The 27,608-nt window shown below is 43.3% G+C and overlaps 1 protein-coding gene across 1 annotated transcript in view; it reads left to right on the top strand.

The window, feature by feature from the left end:
• Positions 1–727: 727 nt before the first annotated feature.
• The window catches only part of USH1G (USH1 protein network component sans), a 34,115-nt gene continuing 7,234 nt past the window's right edge, over positions 728–27,608 (top strand). Inside the window, exon 1 of the mRNA XM_018568589.1 lies at positions 728–981. Coding sequence (XP_018424091.1) covers positions 818–981 — 164 coding nt within the window. The 5' untranslated portion in view covers positions 728–817. The remainder of the gene's footprint in view (positions 982–27,608) is intronic.

Genomic DNA, 27,608 nt, shown 5'->3' with positions numbered 1-27,608 from the left:
CCTTTTGTGAAGGGGACCTCCTGATGTGATGGAGGGCTTCTTATGTGAAAGGTGGGGACTCTCAAGTGAAGGAGCGCTTCTGCTGTAAAGGGGGGCTCCTCATGTGAAGGGGAGCTTCTTCTGTAAAGGGGGGCTCCTCATATGAAGGGGAGCTTCTGCTGTGAAATGGGGGACTCTGGTGTGAAGTGGGAAACTCCACATCATCTTTTTTTTGTGTTTGTTTTTTCGCCTGGATCCCCCTTGAACTCTATACCAGACCCACATCTAGGATAAGGGTTTGGTATTGATTTAAGGGGAATCAAACTTTTTTTATACTTTAGACTGGGGTGACTCGAGATTTTGCATATTTTTAAAGGGTGCTGTGACTTAAAAATAGGTTATGAAATGCTGGTTTAGAATAATATACAGGGGCGCATGCATTAATAAATCACAATAGGATTTCCAATTGAACGAAGAATGAGCAAAAATCTTGAGTAACGATGTGATAACATATTTCTGACAGCTATGAAAGTGTTAATAGGGCATATGATCCTTCTCAAACAGTATTTAATGGCCACCCATCGAAGAGTCGCCCAGCACCAGTTATAATAGGTAGGGATGACGTCTGCGTTCTATTGCACTTGATGTTCTGCTGAAACAATGACAGCAGACGTCTGCATAACTTAGTGGTTGGGGGTAGAGCTATGGCCATCCCCGTCTACAGGGATACAAGGATGCATGCTAACACAGCTCTGAAAGGAGGAGAAGGCAGGGGACATCGTGTGACTAGTTGGAAAAGGGAGCAGTAGAGTGACACCGGGCCCCCAGGTCATGCAGTATGGACGGGCGTTATCACCGGGCCGCCCGGGACGGCTTCCTGGACGTGCTAAAGGAAGCAACCCGAAGAGATCTGAACTCACCCGATGAGGATGGCATGACCCCAACCCTATGGGCGGCTTATCATGGGCACCTAGGAGCTCTGCGAGTCATCGTGAGCCGGGGGTGAGTCCTGATGTACTTTACAAACACACAAATTTCCCAGCACACTTACCAGCTAGCCTGCAAATAAACAAATGACACTTTGCGTTAAAACAAAGGTTTTAGTTGCACAACTTTTGCAAAGTGTGGCAGTCACACCACCTCGTCAAGGCTCCTCTGTGTAGTGTGCTGGGAAATGTTTGTGTTTGTACCGTGGAAAGTCCTTCCATGTGCACCTGAGAGCTAGTTATACATTGAATTGTGCGGCTGCCATATTTGCTCTGCTGACCAGGATGAGCTCCATACAGTGCTGGACATATGGCACTGACAGTGTCAGCAATCAGCAGACTATGCACCTGTCATGGGCTCCTGTCACATGTCAGTCCCTTGATGGCACAAAGATGTCAGAAGTGACAGTTGACGAGCATGTAGAATAATCCTGACAATGTGGAGTGCTGTGAATGATGGAACCCAGAATTACTGACGGAGTAGATCCTGTATAATGGAAACATGTAAAGTGACTCACAAGTCACACAGTGTGAACAGTGCAGCCTGGATAATATTGCACAGGATGACTGATGATGTCACATGACTTGGATCAGTGCAGTGTATGTAATGCAATACTTATTTATTATAGGTATTTATATAGCAACAGCAGTTTACATCCAGTCCATGCACATCAGTCCCTGCCACTTAGTGCCCATTCACACTGGGCGTTTAATCGCGCAATTTCTACCGCGATATCGCGCATATTTGCAGCTCGATATCGCGAGAAGTCGCCGCCCAATGATTTTGAATGGAGCTGTTCTAGCTCCATGTCACGCGTCGCTTGTGCAGGACACTTTTCCCAGTGGATGTCGCACGATTTTTCTATTTTTGCATGCAGCCAGACAGTGAAGGTTGCGCAATCGTCGCCGGAACGTCACCCGCTATCCCGCTGCGCGGAAATCCGCTACAGGTAAGTGTCGCTTAGTGTGAATGGGGCCTTAAGGTCCCTATTGCACGCACACATATAGGACAAATTAACCTTTAGCATGTGTTTGTGCAGACAGCGAATGCTGCACGGCCCCATTGATTTCAATAGGGTACGGCAATCTCAGAAAAAAGGTACATGTCTGGGTGCACGGGCGGGAAACCGCGCGATACGCCGGCGCAACTGGGGTGCCATTAGAAAATAATGGCACCCACAGTGTGATCGTCTGTGAAGGGCGACTCCGTGACCACGCAGTATCGTGCCCATTATTATTATCTTATCACTGTACTGCAATATACAATATTATTGTTATCTTTTCCTGGCAGTTTGTGCCGAGTCATATTTTTTATTTATTTACAAATTTATGTTATTCAGTCGTTTGTGCAAAATGTTAGTAATGAACTGTACGGCTTAACTCTTTCTCTGCCAGAGTGGTTTTTGCATTTTTTATAAATGAACATTTTAGGCCTAAAGATTAGTTCCTCCCCCGAGACGCAGAATTATATATTTCCTGAAAGCGGAGACACTGCAGAATAAAATGGTGGTAGTTGCAGTTTTTTTATGTCATGTAATATTAGCACAACTGTTTATCAAACCCACATTTTGAAGTAAAAAATAGATGTTAATTCATTTTAGAGCACATAAACACCATAAAATACCCAGTTTTTTAAAAATAGTATAAAACAGTGGTTCTCAACCCGTGTAACCTCAAGACCCACATTTGTCCTCGGTCATTAAAGGAGAACTATGGGGTTAAGGCTTTTCCCCATAGTTCTCCTTAGGGTAACGGGAGGACACAAACTAGCATCCTCCCGTTACCCAAAGCTCAGTATACCGCGAGCTACAGCTGAGACGGATCCCGACATATTGAGACGCCGCAGTATACCGCGAGCTGCTGCTCGCGGTATACTGCGGCGTCTCAATATGTCGGGATCCGTCTCAGCTGTAGCTCGCGGTATACTGCGGCGTCTCAATATGTCGGGATCCGTCTCAGCTGTAGCTCGCGGTATACTGCGGCGTCTCAATATGTCGGGATCCGTCTCAGCTGTAGCTCGCGGTATACTGCGGCGTCTCAATATGTCGGGATCCGTCTCAGCTGTAGCTCGCGGTATACTGCGGCGTCTCAATATGTCGGGATCCGTCTCAGCTGTAGCTCGCGGGATACTGAGCTTTGGGTAACGGGAGGATGCTAGTTTGTGTCCTCCCGTTACCCTAAGGAGAACTATGGGGAAAAGCCTTAACCCCATAGTTCTCCTTTAAGTCGTGACCCAAGTTGCACTGCAATGGACTGCGTGTGGGCTGCTGTGCTGGTATGAAGCTCCATCCATATGTGCATCTACTTGTACAGCTCCCTTGCACACCCTGTAGTGTAGGTGCCGGGAGACAGATTGTGATGTCACTCCAGTCCAGGCACCTCTACAAGGTATGTGAGGGAGCTGTAAGCAATGCAAGTATGGTTTGTAGTGCCCTTGCGGCCATACCCTCAGCCCACTCCACCTCAAGTTGACACTCGGCACAAAGGAGCATATTTTGAATGGCTGCTCTATGCGAGAACAGACAGTGCTGAGCTGGGGGGAGGCTGAGGAGCCTCTCACCTAGAAAAGTGGAAGCCATGCGGTGACCCACTGAACACAGGGTCACGACCCACCAGCTGAGAACCAAGGGTATAAAAGATGGGGTTACGCTGGGTAAATACACACCAAACATGTTAAGCTTCAACATTGGGTGCACCCATAAAATGGCTATAAAACGACAGTACCTGTAATTGTCTATAGGCAACAATTGAAATGCTTTTACAGGTCATCAGTTAAAGCAGAACTACGGGCACATCAAATTATAACCCTTACAGTGGGGCTACCCCAGTATTGCAAGGGTTAATGCTCGTTTTTGTCTAGGGAGCTCAAATAACAAAGTTATACTCACCTGAACCTCGATCCCGGCCTGCTCTTCAGCCTCTCTTCTTCCGCTCCAGCAATCTAAGGTCCTATGAGTCAGCACATTCTATACAGTGTATAGGACGTGAGGACGCCGAGGGAAATACCATGGCTGGAGTGGAGGAGGAGCGAGGCTGGAAGGAGCGGTGTAAGAGCAAGCAGGGATTGTGGTTCGGGTGAGTATATCTCTATATCTCTATTATTTTAGCTCCCTAGACAAAATGACCACTTTAACCTTGCAGTGTAAGGGTAGCCCCACTGCAAGAGTTAAGATTTGATATGCCCGGGGGCCAGAAGAAAGAAAATATACTCACCTGATCCTTGGTCACCTCAGTCACCACTCACCTCTTTCCCCTCCACTCTGGCTGTGGAATGTCCCTTGCCATCCTCATGTCTAATACAAGTGAATAGACCTTACATTAGACATGATGATGTCACGAGCCATTAGACCGCTGGAGCCTGGGGGAGAAGTGGCTGCATGGACCGGTCTAGCATCCAGGAGAGATCAAGGATCAGGTGAGTATATCTTCTTTAATTCATCACCTAACTCAGGGGTGGGCAACTCCAGCCCTTCAGCTGTGTTTTAACTACAAATCCCAACATGCCCCTGCCTCTGGGAGCCATGCCTGTAACTGTCATGCTTGCAGTGCCTCACGGGACTTGTAGCTCCACAAGAGCTGGAGGATCAGGGTTGCCCACCCCTGCCCTAGATCAAACCGTGCAGTTAATTTTTGCACATCCTGGAGGTCTTCTTTAATGTTATTGCTATCATACAGGGCAGCGGTGGGCAAACTCCAGCCTTCCAGCTGTTGTGGAACTACAAATCCCATAAGGCAAGATTTTCAGAGCCACAGGCATGAGTCCCAGAGATAGATGCATGATGGGATTTGTAGTTTCACCACAGCTGGAGGGCTGGAGTTTGCCCACCCATGGTATAGGGGTAGACAAGCCATCTCTGTAATACCACATTGAAGGTGACAGGTTCTCTTTAGGAAACATTAATAGGGTTATTTACTAAAGGGTGAAGAGTTTGGAGAATACAGGAGAAGGGAACAATCTAGGACAACATCGCTGAACTGGAAAGTGAGGTGATTTGGAGCATTTTTCCAGTTCAGCTATTTTGGCCTAGATTGTTCTCTTCTCCTCCTTCTCCAAACTCTTCTCCCTTTTGCGAATAGCCCTTCAGGGGTTTAACATGTTGGTTATGTGTTTCGATGAAGCACTGAGATCTTGAGGAATGCTGAATTAAGTTTTACTTGCCTAGCAGGAAATTACATGTATGCAAACGGGAACACAGCATAGTAGAGAGAAAAAAACCTATATACAGATAGATAAAAGCATGTATTCACACCAGAAAATATCTCACGGCACACTAGTGTGCCGCGGCACAGTGGTTGAAAAACACTGATATAGACAACTAGCATAGACTAACATTGCACTACTGCGCCACCTACTGCTCAAAAGATATAATGACATATTTGAATGTCAGTAATACAATCAGTACATATCAGCATAGGCTGTTGTATTTCCAACATACGCCTAATGTGACCTTTGCACTTTAGTGAAACTAATCAAGCACAGATCCTGCTTCATCGCCGGCCGGGCCCTGTTTTCCCCTCCCTTCTGAGTATATTCCATCAGCGAATGGATGTTCGCTGGTCACCCTCTCCTCTAGCAGCCCACAGCTGCCCGAATTATTTCCAGTGTGCAGCCCACATTCTTCTTTACACATTGTGCTAGTGCAATCTGTATGTTCCTCTCCTGTGGTGGCAGTGGTAGTAGTGTACTCATTTACAGATCCCTGTGATTAGATGATATGACTGTGCGGGCAGAGCTACGCACAGCCTCACTAAATTAAACATTACAAGATGCTGCAGGGAGAAGCACCCCACAATTCAGTTAAGTGGGGGGTTATGGTTTGAGGGTGGGAGGTTGGGGAATGTGACCATGTTTATGTTGCCCCCTAAATATGGTTTAAATGTGGAGTATCCCTTCAAAGTAATATTAAAGCTTTGTTTTTTTTATATTTACTACAAGGAGGCCCGTCTTTGTATAAATCTGCTGCAGTTTTTATTTAAAATTATTTGATTCCTTGTTTTCTAGTGGGTCCCCACAGTGCTCTCCCCCCGCGCCCTTTAATGGTGCCGCCATCAGCTAAGCAGGGAGGGCAGTTTGGGTGATATTTTGAGATGTGGTTGGTAATGTAGCAGGGGGCTGAGTTGTGGATGGATCATTTTACACCCACTTTCTCTAAGATGCACCCCCAGGCTCTATTTGGTCTAAATCATAAAAAAAATAGGGGCAGAGGCAAGACACAAGAAGACATGTGATGTGAAGCCACACCCATTCTGGTCATGCCCCAAGTATCAGATTGGTGGTGTGCCAATCATTTGTCTTCCTACCCCTCACGGGTTGTCCCACTGAAATATTTTCAAATGTGTTCACAGTGTGGCTACATGTCTTAAGACAGGGGTGCCCACAATTTTTTGTCTGGAGATCTACTTTTCAAATGACAAGCTCAATGAGATCTACCAACGAAAAAACACCTGCATTCAGGGGCGGGAGGGGGCGTGGCGGTGCATTGAAGTCAATGGCACCGCAGCCAGGCCCCTCGCCCACAGTGCGATCGCCTGTACCCCGAACCCAAGTACATTAGTGCCTGCGTTCCAGTCCAGTGCGATCCGGAAAAAATGCTGCAAGCACTATTTTTGCAGATCGCACTGGACCGCAATGCAGGCACTAATGTGACTGCGTTCCGGGTGCTGGCGATCGTGCACTACGGGCAGGAGGAGAGGCCATCGCGATCTACCACTGATCGCTACGCAATCGACTGGTAGATGGCGATCGGGCACCCCTGTCTTAAGACATGTTCACATGTATGCATGAGAGGTAACAGGCTGCTTTCAAAAGGATCTGTTCATGCCAGTGTGATGCCTTGCAGTGAATTGTAAATATATCTTGTATGCTTTATTTTCCTTAAAACCCATCTCTGGGAAAAAATTCCTTCCCCATCTAACCCTCTCACCTATTCAGTATATCTTCTGGAGAATTCTAAACTCACCCAATTCCATCGTCTGGTTCTTTTGTCAGCGCTAATTCTGGATGCAATGCAGAAGTGCCTGCGCCCACTGGTCCTCGACCCTCCCCTTCTGTTGATGTCACCACTTGCAGAACCTCTTTTGAATCCCGGTGCTGGGCAGGCAGTAGGAAGTCACCATGCAGGTGATGACATGAACACCCAATAAAGGACTCCTCTCTGACGATAACACTCTTGGCTTCACCCTGCATGGAGATTTTCCAGCTCACGGGACAACAATCTAAGGCCAGCAGATTGAGAGTGATCATCACTAGGGTTGGTTGACGCTGCAATTAACCCCTTACACACGCAATCAATAGCTGTCACCATGTGTTTTAATGGAAACACGCACCATTCCCAGCAAATACTGTGACAATTCTAACCTTAAGCAATGCAGGTGATGCCACTGGCCCTCCAGACAGGAATGTAACAGGTTTCCCCAATATGGTAGTGCTCTTCACAGAGACAAGAATTCCTTAAATTTAGAGCGTAGAGATAAAGCTTTAATATTCTAAAATATTGTTTATTAACGGTAAAGGAAAACGGTGCATAAAAATGTATAGAAAGGCTGTTACAGATAAGAGACAAGTAATACAACAGCAAACAAAAAGGGAATCCAATTAAATTACTTAGCAAAGTCCGGGGTTCTGTGAGTTCCAGCAAAGTCCAGTCCATGAAACCTATAATGCATCTGAGATTGGTTCTCTTCTTGATGGTAAAGGAGAGCTCTAGCTGCCTTGTGCAACAGCTTTTTGTGGGCCTTTTAGATGTCTTTGTAGGCGTCACTGAAACAGCCTCCATCCAGTCAGAAAGGCCCAGGAGTGTGAGACAGGAAGGCTGAAGTGCTTTGTGGTATTTCACATGGTCCTCCCATAATGTCCAGTTTTGCAGCCAAATTTATATTTTACTACACGTTACCATCTAATAAAATAGATTATTGTGCATTTCGAAAAGGTGGTTTTATAGACGCCAGACTTGACATACCTCTGATACATGGCTTCCTCAGAAGGGGTAATGTGTGCCTTTGGCCTTCTGAACCTCATAAGATGGGTGCATAGTATGACCAGTGTTATTTTTCACACAATTGAATATACTGTTATTATTACTGTAGTGCCCTCAGGACAAGATTTATGAATTAGGTATGGATGTTAGAGTGAGTGCTTTTGTTAACAGGGGCATTTACAGGCCATCTGACTCCAGGCTATCCATGTGGATTGTATCTAAATAGTTTTCCGACTGCTATTAGGCTCTGTGCTAAGCATATTACCTGTTAACAGTGGGCTCCTGAACACGCGACAAATGCGTAAATGTAGTGCATGCAAACTGTGACATGTGTTCCTCGTTTTTCTAAAAACAAACAAAGACTGAGGAAAAACATGCTTTTTCCCAGCCGCATTTGGGTTGCCACACATTTTGCTTCTTTTAAGCATTTTGTGAATGCACATTTTTTGCATGTTTGACGCGCATACGCGAAATGCTCAGGTGTGTCACACCACAAGGCGATACTGTAGTCTCAACCCACCTATTCATGGATATGAGATGAGAGGTAAAAGTCTTCCCCATTGCTGAGTTTCACAGTTACATTTACAAGTGGCCATTTCAACACACATTACTCAGACATGGTTCACTTTTGTCAGCATCAGGAACCCCACTCTGAGGAATGCATTACAGCCATCGCCGGATTGCATGTGGACAGAAATAGGCTGCAAAGAACTTGCAGTAAGTCAGCAGCACTGAGATGCAACAAAGGACACAAAAGTTGAAAACATGTATTCTAAAGCTGAATTCCAACATGGAGAAATATGTCTAAATACAAGAGACATGTGTATTCCTACTTGAATCTTGGTGTACTTTGTGTATTTCCTCCAGATCTCTGTAGTAATCCAATGTGAAACCTTGCCTCTGTGTAGGAGCTTCCTGTATTAAACACAGGTCACTGCTGCTGTCTCTCCTTGTGCAGGGTAACTGGTCTTGTATCCGCCCCCTCCTGTAGTTTTTCGCAGGCAGCCTATAGGGGGTGGAACTGTTGGGTCCCTCCCACAGCTTTGCTCCCTGCACTGGTGATGTGCAGCGCAATGATGGTGTCACCACTACTTCTACAAATATCTGGGTATGTAAAGGCTTTTGTTACACACAAAGTGGATTTCTATCGTTTGTGGCTATTAAGGAATATATTTAAATGGAAGTTTTTTTGCTTGGAGTTCCGCATAATTGTTTATGATACACATTGTTTTAGCAAACTAAATGTCATTCATTTAGGGTTTACATGTACTTTGCATTTTCCGTTAGTATCCCACAGTAATGAAATATCTACACAGTTCATTATTAAAACATTCCATTTACTCAGCAATAATTTCAGTATTTGCAGAACTGTTATATGTGAGCCATGCAAGAGTCAAAGCACGGCAAAGTAATTAAACACAGTTGACGTCACATTATAAATTACATTAATGACATTAATGAATGCTTATTAAAGGGTAATGGCTGAGCACCGAGTGTGATAACCATGGCAACCAATCAGATTTTACACTTATTGATTTCCTTTACCTGATATCAGTAACCTGATAATTAGTTGCTTAGGTTATTTTGCAAAGTGATCAAAGTGTATGTCAGGGCAAAATAATAAACACGCATGTTCAGTACATTTCTGCAATACCTGCACATTGCTTTATCTCTTTAACACTTTCCCTGCCAGCGACATTTTTGAATAATTTATTTTGAACACGTTAGAATGCATATTTTAGGCCTGAAGATTACCTGACAGTCTGTTGTAGCATTTCCTGATATAGACTGAAATAATTGTTCCCTAAATAACTGAGAGTCATCTAGACCCTAAATCAGCAAAGCAGCTATACAACAGTAAAATCCTCCACTATGCTTCACAGTTGGGATGAAATTTTGGTGTGCAGCATTTTGTCGTCTCTGAACAAATGCTGTATACATATTCTAAAGAATGAAACCTTTCTCTTATTTATCCACAGAATATTGTTCTGGTAAGGCTGTGGAGCATTGAGGTAGCTGTTATTTATTTATTTGTTTTGAGAGTAGTGGTTTCATCCAGAATAAAGAAAAAACAGTGTGATGTGCTGAAACACCGCAAAGCACTGCCTCCTGCTGCCCATACATAGCGGACACCAGCCCGCACAGGAAAACGCTATGGGCTAGTGTGAATGGGCCCTTGCTGTTAGTTGGTGAGTTTTTATGATTTTTACACTTCATTAGATTGTGTAATACTTGTTTTGTGTATCATTGTTTCCTTTGTTGAGCAGTGGATAATCTTTTAATTCATTTTTTGATCTGTTTCCTTGCTCGAGCTGTATTGCATTATTCTTATTACATCTGGTTGGCTGTGAGTAAACAATTTATATCACATCAGAAACTTTGCATCCTTGTTATAAGCTTCATTTCCAGGTTCAGCATACGCTTGAATTGTTAAATTGGAACTTTACACTCAGCAGCATCTTTATGTTACAAGCAATGTTTTATCATTCTAGCTACATTTTCAGAATTCTTGTTTACAAGCTGCATAGCATCTTTCTGTTGATGACATTTAAAGTATGGCCAGGCTTTGGACAGGCTATGGACAGTTAAAAGAGAACTATGGGACATACAGTAGTTCTCTTCAGGGTCACAGGAAGACATATACTAATGTCCTCTGGTGACCCGAAACTCAATATATAGCGGGCAAATGCTAAGAGCGCAGAGCCACGCCGCAGCCTGGATGGATGCCGACAATACTGTCGAGAGCCACCCTGCTGGCTGATTGACAGTTGGCTTTGCCTCTCTAGAGGCAGAGCCAGCTGTGACTGCCCACTACCCCGTCCATTGCCCCAGTCAGCACTGGAGAAACAGAGAATGGGGTAAATCCCTGTGGGGAGCGGTGACTGTCAGGGAGAGGTTTGGGAACTCACCAATCAGCTGTATGTGTTCACCGACTTCCCGATCTATAGAGCCAACCTGTGACAGCTTCAGTGTCACAGGTTGGCTTGAATTTTGGGGATGAGTGTTTTTCACTCACCCCACAATTCTCCTTTAAGTATTTACATATTCTTAACAATTAGTAAATAGAATTTAAAACAAGTCATGATTGACCTCTGTAGCTGTAGAAACCGTGGAGCAATTCTTCCTGAAATTTCACAATAGAAGCACTCTGCTTTCCCATCTTCCTGCACCTGCTCTGTGTTCACATTAGGGATTTGAAGCCAAGCAGGCTGACAACTCACTGTTGGGAGGGGGGAGCAAAATAAACTAAGCTATCCCAATGAATGTGAAAGTACTTTCTGTTTAGGATGGATTTCTCCACAGTACTTGCATCTACAGAGGTTAGTGAGGGATTCTTTTAACCACCTGCTGTCCGGCCGTTGTAATTAAACGGCCGGACAGCGGCTTCTTGAATGCCGGTGGGCGATCTTAAACCTACCATCCCGCCCCGCTCGCGGACACGAGCGGGAAATCAGCCTGCAATGTAAACAGCTGGCGATGGCTGTTTACATACAAGCGTTCGGGCGTCTGTAGAGACCCCCGATCGCTTGTAATATGCGTGCGGGTGTGCGCCCCCCTCCGCCACAGCCGTTGCTGGCGATCCCGAGCTCCGCTGTGCCCGGTGCGAGCCCGGGACCAGCACAGCAGCTCTGACTCGCTCTGAGGCCGGAGATCAAACGGAGCTCAGTACACGAGCTCCGTTTTATCTCTTCCTCCTCTTCGCAATGCAGGCAGTGATGTGTATTACATCACTGCCTGCATTCAGTGTCACTCTCCGGTACAGAAACCGGAGAGAAGCTGGTGAAGCAGGTGTTTGCTTCATCAGCTTCTCTGGGGATCCCTAGGTGACATTAGGGGCCTTAAACCCCTGATGTCACCATAAAGAGGACCTGTCACTGAAAATTGGCTATCACAAAGGGGGCTTGTTAGTCCCCTATGTGATAGCATTAAGTAAGTGAAAAAAAAACATGTTTAAAAGAATTAGTTACAAAGAAAATATAAAAAAATTAAAAGTCACATGTAAAAAAAATGTAAAAATGTTTTTAAGTCCCCCGCCGCCCACATATACATGCAAACATGTGTCGAGTACGCCTAAGTGCGTAAAAGACGATTGCATCCATTACGCCGCACATGTTACATATCGCCGCGAACGTCGCAGAGAGAGCAATAATTCTAGGGCCATCAATCACTGATAACATTAACCTGATGAGCGGTAAAAGCTTTTAAAGCGTCGCCTGTGGCAAATTTTGGGTATGGTAGTTTTTGCAAGTTCGCGGATGCACGCAATTTTAAAGCTTAACATGTTTGGTGTCTATTTACCCGACGTGACTCCGTCTTTTATTTTTTCCCCAAAACTTGGGTAATAATAATTGTTTTATAACATAACGTAGGGAGAACAGGTTTTTTTTTCCAAATTTTCGGTACTTTTCTCATTATACTGTATAGTAAAAAATAAAAACCCCAGTGGTGATTAAATACCACCAAAAGAAAGCTCTATCTGTCCCCAAAAAATGGTATAAAATTCATTTCAGTACATCGTTGCATGACGGAATAAATGTCAGTCAAAGTACCGCAGCGCTGAATACTGAAAAATGGCCTGGACAGGAAGGGGGTGTAAACATCCCGGTCAGCAAGTGGTTAAAGCTTATTTACTGATTGTTAAGAATATTTCAATATTTGAATGTCCATAGCCTTGCCACAGTTCTACTTAAAATGCTTGTGCCACTCAGTTTTCCTTCTGTAACAAAAATTTAAACAATGAGCGCACTATGAAGGATAAGAAAGTTCAAAGGGGAAGGGTATATAAGCAAGCAACAGTTTTTGTATTTAAAGTTGTCACAATTTTGGTTTGCAGTCCTCTTGTACACACATGGAGGTGACCTGTAGCTTTGAATATAGAGGTTATGGCACCCTTTTTTCTCTCTCTTTTTAATTCAGATTTCCTTCTCAGAAATTCTGATGCCAGTTTGATATAGGTAGTTATTTCACTGACATGCACATTTTCAGTTTGCTGCATCTGGACGTTGGCTAATATCTCACCACCACCATTCATAGTGTCATCATTTAGCAAACTCACTTCCTCATAGAGTTGTGTTCAGCAAGCAGGGTCACCAATTGGGACGCTTTTAGCGGACAGGCTAGTACGTTGTGGCGGCTCCGGTAGTGTGCGCTGTATCAAACACTGCTAGAGCAGTCACTGTTTACATCTTTTTGAACTATATGTGGAATGTACAAAGTGTATACTACATTCAGGTGCCCACATGGCAGCACGGTGTGCAGCGATTTGCAGTGGCATGCAGTGCGCTGAAATAAAATGCGGCATGTTTGCATTGTATTACAGTGCCCTGCCCCACCCATCACATCCGTGTTGTGGTGTGAATGGGACACATAGAAAAGATTTGTTTTGCATTGAACACTGGTCACCGCTGTATGTTGAACAGGCCCTAAATGCTAGTCCATTCTCCCTCTATTCATATGCCCCCAAAATACTTATTTCCCCTTGTCTGGTAACCGAATAAGGTTGTGTATGTTGAAGGCATAGTCCATCCAAAAATGTGCTTTTATTATTATTTTCCATTGCAACATGTAAAGCATTGTGACCACGATCAGTGGACCATGGGTGCAATGCCCTGGCTCCTGCAGACTATTCCTCAAAGATACTTTTTTTTCCTCATTTCCTGACCTGCAATGTTTTACCAGACAGAAATAGAGGGACAATCTGAAGCAGCAACATAGGCAGCAATATAAATGCTATTCTTAGTAGATTAGGGCTATTTCTATCTAGAAATCATTAAATTCACAATAGAGGAATTCCCATTGCCGAGTTTTGGCTGAGCATACACTCGCAGCAAAGATACAAAGATTCTCATACTTATGAAGCTAGTGTGTTTTATGTCAAGTTCCCCCCTTCCTTTTCATCCCCCCTACTGCATCACTCCTTCTCACCCCCCTCCATGTCCCCCCTTCTAATATTTATTTTCATGGCTTATCATCTCTATCTAGTGACCATATTACAGTATGGCATCACAATACATTTGACCTAAATATAAAATATATTAAGAACGTTTGTTTTTGTTATCATTTGCACAAAATGAAAATCACAGATATTCGCAGGACAAAGGGCCCTGAGAATTGTTCATAAAAAGACCCCATAATCTTCCTGCTTTTTCCCCTCAAATTCTTCACTTCATTTTTCTGCTTACCCCCTCTCCTCTCCACCTGGACTCTCATTCTGTTAACCACGCTCCCCTCCACCTTTTTTTTCTCCTTTCTTATAATATATTTTTTTCCTATGGCTAACACTCACAGTCCTATTTATAAAGAGCTATGAATGTAGGCTCCCATATCGATTTATGTTATCACCTATTGATATCCCTTGACATTGTCCTTTAGGGTGTGCCTTGGGTGTGCCCAGCTGTCTCCTGTGATACAGTACAGTCACATACTCTGAGTACTCATGGTAATGTTCTTACCTAGAGGTCCACGTTTATTGTACCCGGACTCCTTTTGGCTACATGTGTATTCATTTCATGTCATTGTAATAGGGCCCCTGGACCCATATTGTAATCTTACATTTCCCTTTCAATTAAAACTTTTCTAAAAAATTATTCTATCCGATTTTAGTGTTTTAGTGATGATGTCTGGTAGTCGTTTGGGTTCATTGTGCCTTTCCCAGTGTCCCCTATATAAAAGCATTATAGGAAAACCTGTAAATAGTAATGGGTCGAACGTACCTGGGTTCAGTTTGTGTTTAGTGAACTTTATCTAAGTTCAGATGCTGAATGTAAATGCTATTGAAGTTAATGTGAGCAGAATCTTACAAATCATTAAAGGCTAAATGTATCTTTCTGACCATGTTCAAGGTATAACATGAAACATGGTCAGATACTCACCAAGCCGGTGTAATCTTTGGGCTACAAACATCTTTAACATCTGGACAAAGTGCTCACTTCTCATACTAATCATCAGACCTCAGTAGATCAGCAGTGTTTACCTCAACTCTAAAGCTGGCCATATACTATGCAATATTCATCTGGTTCATCAAGTCGCACAGTGGGTGCCCCCGTCGGCACCCTTCCACCCGGAATCCCTCGATCAGAAGATCAAAAGAGCCAGTTCAAAAATGTTCCACCAAACGCAGCTTGCAGCCAGCCAGGCCCGGTGGCTACGGTCAGAATACAATGGAAACAGCGGGGGATTCTTAGTGTTGATGGAGAAATCTGTGTACAGTACAGTATGATGGCAGGATTACTACTGTCATTGTGTGCTCCTTATCAGCATCACCTTCTGACCTCAGCATGGCATCCGTGGTATGAGTCTTCTTTTTTCCTATATGCTTACAGATGGTAGCACTATTTTTACAAATTAGTGTTACCTAACATGACATTCTTACCTCACCCAACTTAGCTTTCTGGCTCAGGGTGACTCAGTCACTGTCACACATAGATGCAGCAGGTATTAGGAAGGTATACGGGTTACTGAGGTCACAAGTACAGACAGGTGGAAAATATAAAGTATAAAGGTATTAGTAATAGGAGTAGGATATTAAAGTTTCCAGTTTGACCTGCGTCTGCTAGCTAAACCAAGTGTGCTGACAATAAATAATATTTTTACCTTATCCTCGTAAGAAATGTTGTTTCAAATACTGTACCTTAATGATGGCATGCTTGGACTTGTAGTTCCTTAGCTGATACATATGTGTGGGGGTGGGGGGTACAGTTCTAGTGGATGTTTATATAATATGGGGGGGGCGAAAAAAATGTTCTGCCCCGGGCGCCCATAACTCTGGTTACGCCACTGCCTCTCTGAACTCTGTCCATCATTTACAGATATAACGTTTTGCTTGACATAGTTGTATTTCATTCATGGAGAAGGGCTGAGAGTGGATTAGATCCTGTGCCAAGTGACTTCTTGTAAAGTTCTGAATCTTCTTAACTTGTTTTTTTATGAATTAGTATCCAGGGCTAGATTATTGTAGATGAGCGCTCTACTGTGATGCAAATGTACGCATTTCTCTGTTGAAAAGGCCTGTTGTGCAGATATGTTTTTCATGAAATCATGGCTTGCAAATTTTACATACTTGAACTCGGTATAAAATGTGTGCTGGAGCAGTCTGAAAATCAGGGGGGAGTTTTTATTAAGATAGTATAGCAAATAAAAGCCTTATAAGTCTTTAAAAAAATATAAAGATAATTTAGGTCTGTGAAGGTTCTCATTCATCCAGGTCATGGTATATCTGTAAAAAATAAGTCACGGCAACTGGACTTGCTGTATTTTTCTTGAAGACGTTTCACTGGACATCCGACCAGCTTTCTCAATTCAGAATGAATTGTACCAAAAATTATCTGGAAATAAATATGGTGAATGTAGCTCCAATCCACATAATCTGTTAGTGTTGATAGCATTTGCACAATTATATAATTAGAGTCTAGGAGGTGTTATTAACCTGCCCAGAGAGAGGTGTTAAAACAGCATTGTAAGTGGCAGACAATAGATGTCTCGCCCCCCCCCCCCCCACCTCTATTCAAGCTTGGCTTCTATATTTTTACATAAATGGCCTCTTTCACGCGCCTCTTTTAAACCAGTCCTCCTCCCTGTCTAGGATGCGTACTTGACTGTCTTCAAAGGAGTGACCTTTTTCCTTTTAGGTGTAGGTATGCTGCCGAATCCTGACCAGAGGGTTTGGCTTTTCTATGCTGTGCCATACGCTGGTATAGCTGCTGTTTTGTTTCTGAGCACTCCTCACTGCACAGGACTGCATACAATGTTGTTCATCTTCTGTTTTGGCGTTGGGTCTTTTGGGTGAACCAGTTGTTGCCTCAGTGTATTGCTGGGTTTAAAGCAGACAGGGATGTGATGTTTTTTAGAAACCCTTCTGAGTTTCTCAGACACCCCAGCTACATATGAGTTGACCAAATTCTTCGGTTTGTCATGCTTTTCACTCTCACTGGTACTCTTGGCATTCTTCCCTCTTCTTTCTGTTTTGACAAAGCCCAGTCTGGATACCCGCAAGATTTAAGGGCCCCCCTGAGGTGTTTGAATTCCTTCGTCTTGGCCTCTGTTCTGGTGGGAATTTTCTGTGCCTGTGCCTGTGCCCGGTGGTGTAGAGTCCAGATGACTCCCAGTTTGTGGTCTAAAGGGTGGTGGGAGTCAAATAGCAGGTACTGATCCATGTGTGTTGGTTTTATCATCATTGTTATAGTCAAGTTAACTGATATATTTGACCTAGACCTTTAGACTTTAGGGATTTCTGGTCATGGAAGGGTTAGTGGTGATGTACACATTTCTGGTTTCTGATTTGTATTTCCAGCTTAATGCTGCTTCTCACAATGCCGACTCGTTGAAAATACTGCATATATTTTTTACTTTGCCAGAGCCAGGTCCCAGCTGCAATTGCTGCAACCCTGGTAGTTCTCATGAAAATGCCAAGTATCTGCACTGGTACTCGAAAAGTATCTGTGCATCCCTATTCAAAAGTTTTTATTTTCAACAAGGTATAATGTTACAAAGATACCCACAAGTCAGATTCACAATGGCATAGTATAGTAACAGTCCCAGGACATAAACATAGTAGCAGTCCTAACCCTTCTGTATAGTCTCAATAGGGTACGAGCTGAGATTACTATTTTAGAGGAAGCAAGCAAAAGGTGTGGGCAGGGAGCCCTCGTCTGATGCAATCCACCAGTTTTGCTTTGAATATATTTTAGAGGAAGGTCATTGGCCAATTTACCGGACCATAAATCAACCATTTGGTCCATAAATAGTCAGTGCGAATGTGATCTCAAGGCCAACAAAAAAAAAAACAGGATTTGTGTAGGTGAAATATTAAAGATAAGAGGCCCAAGAGAGGAGAGAAGAGAAAAGTAAGAAAGATAGGAGATGTTTCAGAAGATGAACATATAGCACCAGGATTACCTTCAAATAACAATCCATCCATTAACATATTGCCACCCATGGATCCCAAACATTTGTCTAGAAGAATAATGCCCATCTTCTCGTGCGTCATAAACCAGGAAATCTTGGATTTAGTTTAGCCAAAGATACTCAAGGAGATTTCCAAGCCCTTGCTATGGAAATGTTTGCCACTAGGTACATAAAAAAAAACAGTCTGCCTTGATACCTTGAGATACCAGTGTGCGGTTCATCAAGGAGAGCATATCGAGGATCCCTGGGGACACATTTTATTCCAGAAGCTACAAAACTTTGGGCACAGCCACCAGATATACAATATCGTACCATGATGCTTGCACTCAAGAAAACATAGAGGGGAGGATCCCAACCTTGCAGGGGCCAAGTACCACTGTGCCAAAGACACAGTTATCACACCTTGGAAGGCTCTTGGGCTTCGCCTAAGGTGTATCTTACTTCATTATCTGGATTTCCTTTGAACATGACTGAATATGTTCTCCCTCTCTAAGCAGCCACTAAGGCTGCCCATCACATTAAGGGACCTATAGGCTTTGGTGGGAGTAAGGGTTGGGACACAACTTTCCAAGCTGATGTCAATATTTTGATAATAGAGAGTCCTGTGGTTGTGGGGCTCCCATAAAAATGTGTAAATTATGTGGAGATACTGTTTAAGTCCTCATTCAGAAGTTGGCAGTTGTGTTTTTTAATGTCGTGACAGGTCCACATTAAACATCTGATCTCTTTGACTTTTCCACAAATATCTGTGACTGCTGATCTTCCTTCTTACTCATTCATGAAGAATGTTTTACAGTGTGATTCAACTGCTGAATCTTTACTATCATAAATAGTCTGTTTTGTTCAATTGTCCACTATCCTTTGACGCCTGAGCCAAATATAGAATAGTAAGTTGCAGATCTAGATCTTCTCTCCTGTAAGTCAACAAAATTTATAGACAGATAATAAATAAAACTCGTTTTGCTTTTGCCTTTGTGTTTAGTGTATGTGGAGATGTCACTGAATTCAAATTATTAGGTGAAGCCTGTTCATAGATGCTGTATTACCCATGTAAATAAAATATTGCCCAGACAGATTTATTGTACAAATTGTTTATTGCTATTTAATGTTTAGACAGTGAACCTTGAATTTAATGATGCTACAAAAATTGGTTCCTGAATAGATAAACTAAAACAAAGATAGCATCATAAATACAAAGGAATCACAAGAAATATTACCCTTGCATTGTACTTTATACGCATACAAAATCAAAGCAGAGTTTAAAGAAATATAAAACAGAAATGAAAAGAAAGGTGGGTGAAAGGGTCTTGTGTGGGAGTCAGTGAGGTAATATTTTTAAATAAAGTAATTTTTCTTTCAAAGATTCTATCAATCAGGGTAACAAAAAAATCTTATGTCAGACATTATTAAAGGCTTTTTGTTTTGTCTTTTAGATGAAGATTTAAAAAAACACTAGACAAGGCAACTGGACTTGCTGTATTTTTCTTGAAGAGGTTTCACTGGTCGTCCAACCAGCTTTCTGAATTGAGAAACCTGGTTGGATGACCAGTGAAAGGTCTTCAAGAAAAATACAGAAAGTCCAGTTGCCTCGACTTATTTTTTTTTTTACAAATATACAATGACCTGGATGAATGAGAACCTTCACAGACATATCCTAGTTAGGCCTTAATAACCAAGGCAGCACATAATAGCAGTAGCTACAGTTTCTGTGTATTAAATCTTGACTCTAGGCAGATATAAAGCCACATGTTAATACAGTTCTATAGTCATTAATATATAGGTATATTTTTCAGTTTTTTTCTTGCTGTTTCTTTTTTAAACGCAAGCAGTGTAAGTACCTGGATTTGACCTAGTATTAGTTGCTTGCAGACCATGTACAGCAGAGGTCAGAATGGGGGAGGAAAAAGCAGCACAAGGAGCCAATCAGCTGTGCTGCAATGCAAGGAGTATGCTGATAGGATGAGACAGCAGAGCAGACATCCCAACTCTCCCGGACGCTCCGGGAGTCTCCCGCTATTGGATAGCGGCTCCCGGCCGCCCGGGAGAGAAACACTTCCTCCTGGAAAGGTTTATCTGCTCGATCGAGCAGATAAACCTTTCCCTGCGATCGTTTTTTTTCTGACATCGGGAGCCGCGGCCACGACCGTCAGTCAGAAAAGAAACAAAAATGCATACGAATCCATAGCTAGATTCCTATTGGCTATTGCACTTTGCAATAGCCAATAGCAAACTAGGTAATGTACCCGCCCACTGGTGCTGTCAATCAGCAGAGGGGGACCTGAATTTTTCTATCAGGTCCTCTTCTGGTGATTGAAAGCAGCAGAGGGCGGGTGCAATAGCTAGTTTGCTATTGGCTATTGCAAAGTGCAATAGCCAATAGGAATCTAGCTATGCATTCTTATGCCTTTTTTTAAATAGTCTGATGACTGCAACTGTCAGAATACTAAAAACAAAATCAGAAAAAAAACCTGCAGATAGCAAAGAAGCTATTGCTTCCTGTGCTATCTGCCATCATTTCAGGGGGGTGCTCTCTCCCAGCCCCCCTAACCCCCCTCCGCGGATGGGGGGGGGGCATAGAGGGCACCTCCCTGAAATGAGAAGGACACCTCCCTGAAATGGCTTCTTTCAGGTTGGGATCCCTGGCAGAGTGACAGTGAGATGAGCTCACTAATGTTCTGCTTCACCTTTTACTTTCCAGTCACAGGGTGGGATTGGGGAGAAGACATGTAGGTGTTACTAAACTAAAGCAGAGAAGAATAAGGTCTTCAACCCTGCCAGACAGTGATGTGCTGTGTATCAGGCATATTATATAAAAGATGAGTAAATAGATCCCAAACATGTAAAATCTCAAAACTGCGTGCGGCCATGAAATGGTGAAAAACGTACCCAAAAATGTACCCCAAATTGTCTATAGAAGACAATTTAAAAGCCTTTACAGGTCATCAATTTAGAGGTAATCACAAATGATGGAAATAATGATTTCTGTCACTCTCAGTAGTGTGTGGCGCAATAGTCATTTTCCTATGAAATGCATGTGATTAAGTTCGTATGTGCGTTAGGGTGGGGGGGCTTTTTGGGGGATTTATTGATTTTATTTGCTTTAAAATTAACTTTATTGCTATCACATTAGGTGCTAACAAGCCCTCTATTTGATAGCACATTAGTGGTAACACGTTCTCTTTAAGGAGATATTAGGGGTCTCTTAGACCCCTAATGTTACCTTTGCACTTCAGTGAAGTTGATCAAGCACAGATCGTACTTGATCAGCTTCATCCCAGGCCACAGTGGCCAGAAAATTACAGCTCAGAAACCAGAAGTGATTAAATCCTCATTGCTTTCAGGTTCATTCAGTGCAGAGACGATCAGCAAACCAATGTACGCTGATGGTCTCCTGCTCTTCCTGTTGACACCCGCCATGTCAGTCCCAGGCCGACAGGAGAGACAGTGAAGCCTGGCACACATGGAGGGGGAGATGGCAGGCAAGAGAGGAGGGGCGCCATGCTGAAGGACTTGAGGAAGTAATTGGGTGACTTTACTGACACTTCCAGTAGACAGCTAGGAGTCAGTTGAAGAAATGTAAATGGCACAGACCAAGTACTTACATCTGTGTCAGTGAAAGTTTATGGTAGCCTATGGTTCTGACCCTTGTCAGAACACATCACTGCTCTGGGGGCATGTCTGATGAATATAATAGAATTAAATGGTTCACCCCCTTATTAGTATAAACTGGCACAGCCTGAATTATTGATTTTACTCCACCTATAGTGAACATGTTCTCTGGGCTGTCTAATGTACGGAGTACGCATTATATTGTAATTTGAATAAATGTATTTTCTTTTGCTTCATAAAAAGTTATATACAGACATTCCTCGTTTTCCGACTTACCTGCTTTGTGACCACTCGCACTGACGACGGACCGCCGATCGACCTCCGACCTTGCGCGTCAGCGCGACGTGTCGCCGGCGGAAGTGATGTCCTCCGTTCTTCACTGCGGGTCCCGGTAAGTATTTTATTGCCCGATGTACAGTACACTGTTCGGTACTGTACATCTGCAACACTATACAGTACTGTACTAATGCACTTAACGACCAATTCGTTAAGTGCATTAGTACATTAGTACTGATTAACAAAGTGCAGTCGTTTCTGTGATCACCGCTTGAGAGACTGATTAAGCCCCGCACGCAAAGTGAATAGTATACATACAGAACACACCCTTGTTTTAAAGCGGAACTCCAGCCTCATGCATCTCTAACTGAATCAGTCAGGGACGTCCTGCTAAGTTCTTTGCTGTAAGTGATTGTACGCTGACGCCTTGTTGTTGTTTAAATCTGCTGCTGAAGTTTCACTGCAGCCAGTTCCCCGCTGGCTTACTTCCTGTCCAAACAAAATCTAGCATCATGTGACCTCCTCATTATGAACCCAACTGCCGTTTACACTTCCCCCTTTCCCCCTCACAGTCTTTATGCAAGTGATTTCACTTGTGGGAAACACGTTCAGTGATCTGACGATGAATACCTTATTAATGCTCACTTCTTGTATAAGACAAAGCAGTGCACAGAAACTGTTAATATAGCTGCGCTTAACCACTTGAAGACCGTGGTGCTAAACCCCCTTTGTGTCCAGGCCATTTTTCAGTATTCAGCGCTGCGGTACTTTGACTGACATTTATTCCGTCATGCAACGCTGTACTGAAATTAATTTTATAGAATTTTTTGGGGACAGATTAAGCTTTCTTTTGGTGGTATTGAGTCACCACTGGGGTTTTTTATGTTTTACTAAATAACTAAAAAAAAGTTGAAAAACAAACTGTATTCCCTACATTATGTTATCAAACATTTATTATACCCACATTTTTGGTAAAATATGGGGTCATATCAGGTAAATAGACACCAAACACAACAAGCTTTAAAATTGTGTGCACCCGTGAACTCACAAAAAACTACCATACCCCAAATTGCCCCCCCTTTCACCACTCTGCAGCAGCTATTACTGCAATGAGAATGTGTTCCCAGAAGAGCTACACAGTGCAGAGTGTAGGGATGTTCAGATACCAAGTACCATACTCGGTACAAGTACATGCACAGATAATTTTCCAGCTCCAAGACTAGACTAGAGAAATATTGAAAAGTTAGGAGGCAGCTGTCGTTTTTAAGGAGCACACAGAGCTCCAGGGAATTGTGCATCTCTGTCAGGTCCCAGCTGCAACCCTGGTAGTTCTCGTGAAAATGCCAAGTATCGGCACTGGTATGTGTGGAAAAAATAATAAAAATCTTTTGAAACTAAAAAACAGAGGTTTTAGTTGCACAACTTTTGCAAAATGTGGAAGCCACACTGCTTCATCAAGGCCCCTCTGTCTAGTGTGGTCTCTAATTTATGAGAGCCTAACGGGTGAGTTGGGTGTAGGTTCACCACGAGGCATTCCTCCTTAAAGACACAGGGACCCACCAGAAGCCCAGCACATCACAACGGCAGCTGAAGCCTCTGTACCTGTGTGTCCCCACATCAAATCCAACAAGCAAAGCAAATGGCACTCATCAATTCATGACCAGCTTTAAAGCAAGGTGCACATGGACAGGCTTTCCACAGTACAAAAGCAAACATTTCCCAACACACTCACCAGCTACCCTGCAAAAAAAATTACACTAAATTTGGGGGTTAAAAAAAGAGGTTTTAGTTGCACAACGTTTTGCAAAATATGTGTCAGCCACACTGCCTGGTCAAAGCCCCTCTGTGTAGTGTGGTCTTAACTGTAATCCATCTTGGAGATGATATCTATGAGAACTATGAGAGCCTCCATCTTGGAGCAGCCCATTCCTCCTTAAAGGTACAGGGACACACCAGAAGCCCAGCACATGACAACTGGCCGGCCGCTCTGGAATGCACTGTTTGTGGTATGAACCGGCCCTGAAATAGAAAATGGATCAGAAAGAATTGAGGGCTTGTTCACACCATGTATGGATCATGACCAGACCAGACCAAAACAGTGTGTTCCCGGACCAAAAAAGCATCCAAAAGTATCCCTATGGTATTTCTGGGCTCTCAGCGCAGTCAGTTCCGGTCCAGACAAAAAAAAAATACTGCTTGTCTCATTTTTTCTGGTCTGGAATGTACTGGAATGTATGGAAAAGCATCAAAACACACTGGAATGTACTAGACTGCACCTGAAAGCCAATTTTAAGCTTAAAAAAATCTGATCCGGGCATGGTGTGAACATAGCCATAGAGCCGCCTGTCTCTTATTGTAAAGGCACTGCCTAGACACCTGGCGAGTAGAACATGAATTCAGTCCTGCTGGTTATACTCACCTGATCCTCTGTCCCACCTGGCTGCTAGACTGATCCTCACAGCCTCTCCTCCCCCTGGCTTCAACGGTCTAAGGACCCGTGGCATCATCACGACTAATGCTGCCCATTCACCTGTATCAGACGTGAGGACGCTGAGGGACATACCACAGCTGGAACAGAGGGGAAGAAAGGTGAGTGCTGACTGCCGCAGGACTCAGGAGGATCAGGTGAGTATATCTTCTGTATTCCATCCCCTAAACAAATAGTAATATAATAGAGCTTTTTTTTTTTTTAAAGTATTTTTGCCTTTTTTAACTACCCAGAGCTTTCAGAAGTCAGGGTACCTTTCATTTGCCTCACATTAACCTTTCTCTTCTCTGTATATGAGATTTCCTTTAAAAAAAAGTCTTACCTCCCGTCTTGATTCATAAACATTGATTACTCTCTCTGAACATCAATAGGAGGAGCTTTCAGTGTGCAGAATTATGATGATACATTGCTATGTGTATATAAGTGTTATATAATATGCCAAATCACTGGAATCCCTATTGGTGTTTTATATGGACAAGCTGCGCTCAGTGTCTCTCTCCAGTTGTGTATAGATACAGTAAAGTGTTTGTGAAGAGGTCACTGCATGATGAATACTGTCATGTGTGAGTCATATCATTCCCTCTCATAGGCTCAGTTACATTCCTCCTTCTCACTAACCCAAGACCATGAATTATGTATGTGCATGAAACAGTTATCCTGCAGGTTATGTGTGCAGGTGTAAATATGCAAATACTTGGGAGGAAGCTCTGCAGAATTAAGCCCACGTTGTCCAGGGATATGTTCTACAACTTTTATGTCATGCTATTAAATTCTACATGATTGATGAAGAAGAAACAACCATTAAGGGGGTTATTCACTATTGAGCCGAAGAATACAGCCGTAGCTTCGGCTGATCCTTCGGCTCTCTTCGGCCGCCGGAGCCCTTCAGTTGAGTCGAACCAAAGGGCTGCTGTATGGACTATTCACAGCCGAAGGTGGCCGAGCGGCTCAGCCGAGCTGAAGGCATATGCTTTGGCTCGACTGAGCCGAAGTGACAGCCGAAGAGGGGCGAATGGCCTGCCGAAGGCGTGATCTCGCGGCTGGCTCCGCCCATTTGTAATGACAGATCAGCATCCCCAAATGACCTGGGAACGCTGATCTGTAATAAAGCAATAACAACAGTTGTTATTCATTGGCCAGGACCTGCTAGAAGACTCTAGCAGATGCCGGCCAATAGGAAACAATTGGGCGGAGCTAGCTGTCACTGCTAGCTCCGCCCAATTGTCTGTCTTTTTTATTATTATTTTTCTTGGTTCTTCTTTAAAATATATTCTTTAATTTTCCAATTTATTTACATTTGAAAAATATTTTTGTAACTCTTTTTTGATTTTTTTCACTCTTCTCACTTATTTTCTATTCTGCACGGTACCTTGGAGGTATCAAGCAGTATAGCTGAGCATTCGGCTATTCACTCACTGCCGTTCGGCCCCTATGAGAATGCAGAGCATGTTCGGCTGACCAAAGGCAGTCGATGTATGGCTGATTTCAGCCGATGTACGGCTGAAATCAGCCGTACTGAGCCGGAGTGAAAAGCTGCAGGTGGGCGCAAATGTCCTTGTGCCCGCACCCGCACTGTGGCTCTGTGATCGGAGGGAGTTCAGCACACAATCACCCTCTGATCTCACGTCTGGTATTTGAATGCAGAAGTGGTCTGTGTTACATCACTTCCGCATTCAGCTGTCATTCTCTGGCTACAGAAGCCGGTGAGAAGCTGGTGAAGCAAATCTATGATTCATCAGCTTCTTTGGGGCTACCTAGGTGACATTAGGGGTCTTAAAGACCCCTGAAGTCTCCATAAAGAGGACCTGGTGATTAAATACCACCAAAAGAAAGCTCTATCTGTCCCAAAAAATGGTGTAAAATTAATTTCAGTACAGCGTTTTATGACGGAATTGATGTCAGTCTAAGTACTGCAGGGCTGAATACTGAAAAATGGCCTGGCCAGGAAGGGGGTTTTAACACCCTGGTCATCAAGTGAATTCATTGAAGGAGTTACTATACCATTGAAAGAGTTTTTTTTATAACTGATAGATGAGTGAAAATTAAGGATGCACCGATACTGGTACTTCCGCTAGCATGTAGCTAACTTCCCAGGCAATCAGGGAGCCGAGTGGCGTGTCATTACCCGCCACATGGCTTCTTGAGTGCCTGGGAAGCCGGCTCCATGCTAGCAGAAGTACCAGTATCGGTGCATCCTTAATTTTTCACTCATCTATCAGTTATAAGAAAAACTCTTTCAATGGTATATTAAACAAACCAAAAACAGAGAAGTTCGTTGTTGGGGGTTTACATACAATTTAAACTTATGTACAATTGTTCCGTATTATTATAAATTGTATTACTATTATTACAGATTATTAAAAATTCTACCTTGTGGTTTGTAAAGCCTTAGTTTTACTCAATGAATGGTAGCTATAGTGAGAGTTTTCAGGAGGGGTCCATACGCTGCTGGAGACAGGACATTCTTTCACACTGGGACTCTCCAGTGAGTTATTGGGTTGGAAGTAATTATATAATTGTTCATTGGCATTTTGAAAGAGAAAATACTTCAAGTATTGAAGTATTCAAGTATAAACACATTTGTATGAAAGTAGTTTTTGTTTTATTTGGTTTTTAATGTATGTTTTTTATTATAACTGTTAAAAAAGAACTCTGGGCAAACAAAAAACTTCCCCTTGCAGTAGGGCTTCCCCTGCACTGCAAGGGTTAAGTGCTCGTCTAGGGGTGCTGTTTTAATTACCTGAGCTCGGCTCCAGGGCCATCACCAATCATCCCTGTCTGACCCTCCGCTTTTGCTATGGATTGACCCTGAGCATCCTCATGTCAAATGCAGGTCAACGGACGTGATGACCTCATGGGTCCTTAGACCCCCGGTACCCAGGGGAGAAGAGCCAGCAGAGGCCTAGACCAAAAGGAGCACTCTTGCAGTGTTGAGCTCCCTGTATTGGGACCTCCAATAGCACAAGACACACCACAGAGAAAAACCAAAAAGCAGATACAAGGGTGACAACAACATATGATGTCAGAGATGATGCTGCTTTCCTCTGGCCAAAACGAAAATTCCTTAAGCTTGAAAACAGATGAAAATGTTTCAAAAACATACAAAACTGCACATAACAAAGCTATAAAATTGCCTCAAGTTGCTGACACTCAAGTGTGAATGGGTGTTTACACATATAAACCTGAATACTTATTGCATATAATCATATCCAGGTGATTATATAATTGTTTAATGTAGGAGAACCTGTTTGAAGTCTTAAGCTGCCTCTCTTTGAGGCTTAAGGCCCCTGCTTGCCCCTTAATCACGTCCCTTAACACCCCTTATGACCCCTTGAGCCTCCTGTTTGAGCCTTAAAGTGACATTAAAGGCCCCCTCCCCCCCCCCCAATG

The sequence above is a fragment of the Nanorana parkeri genome, unplaced genomic scaffold (genome assembly GCF_000935625.1).
Source record: "Nanorana parkeri isolate BGI_ZX_2015 unplaced genomic scaffold, ASM93562v1 scaffold1214, whole genome shotgun sequence".
NCBI classification, from domain to species: Eukaryota; Metazoa; Chordata; class Amphibia; order Anura; family Dicroglossidae; genus Nanorana; species Nanorana parkeri.
Note: the sequence above shows the minus strand (reverse complement) of the source record. Positions and strands in the feature narration are given on the sequence as shown.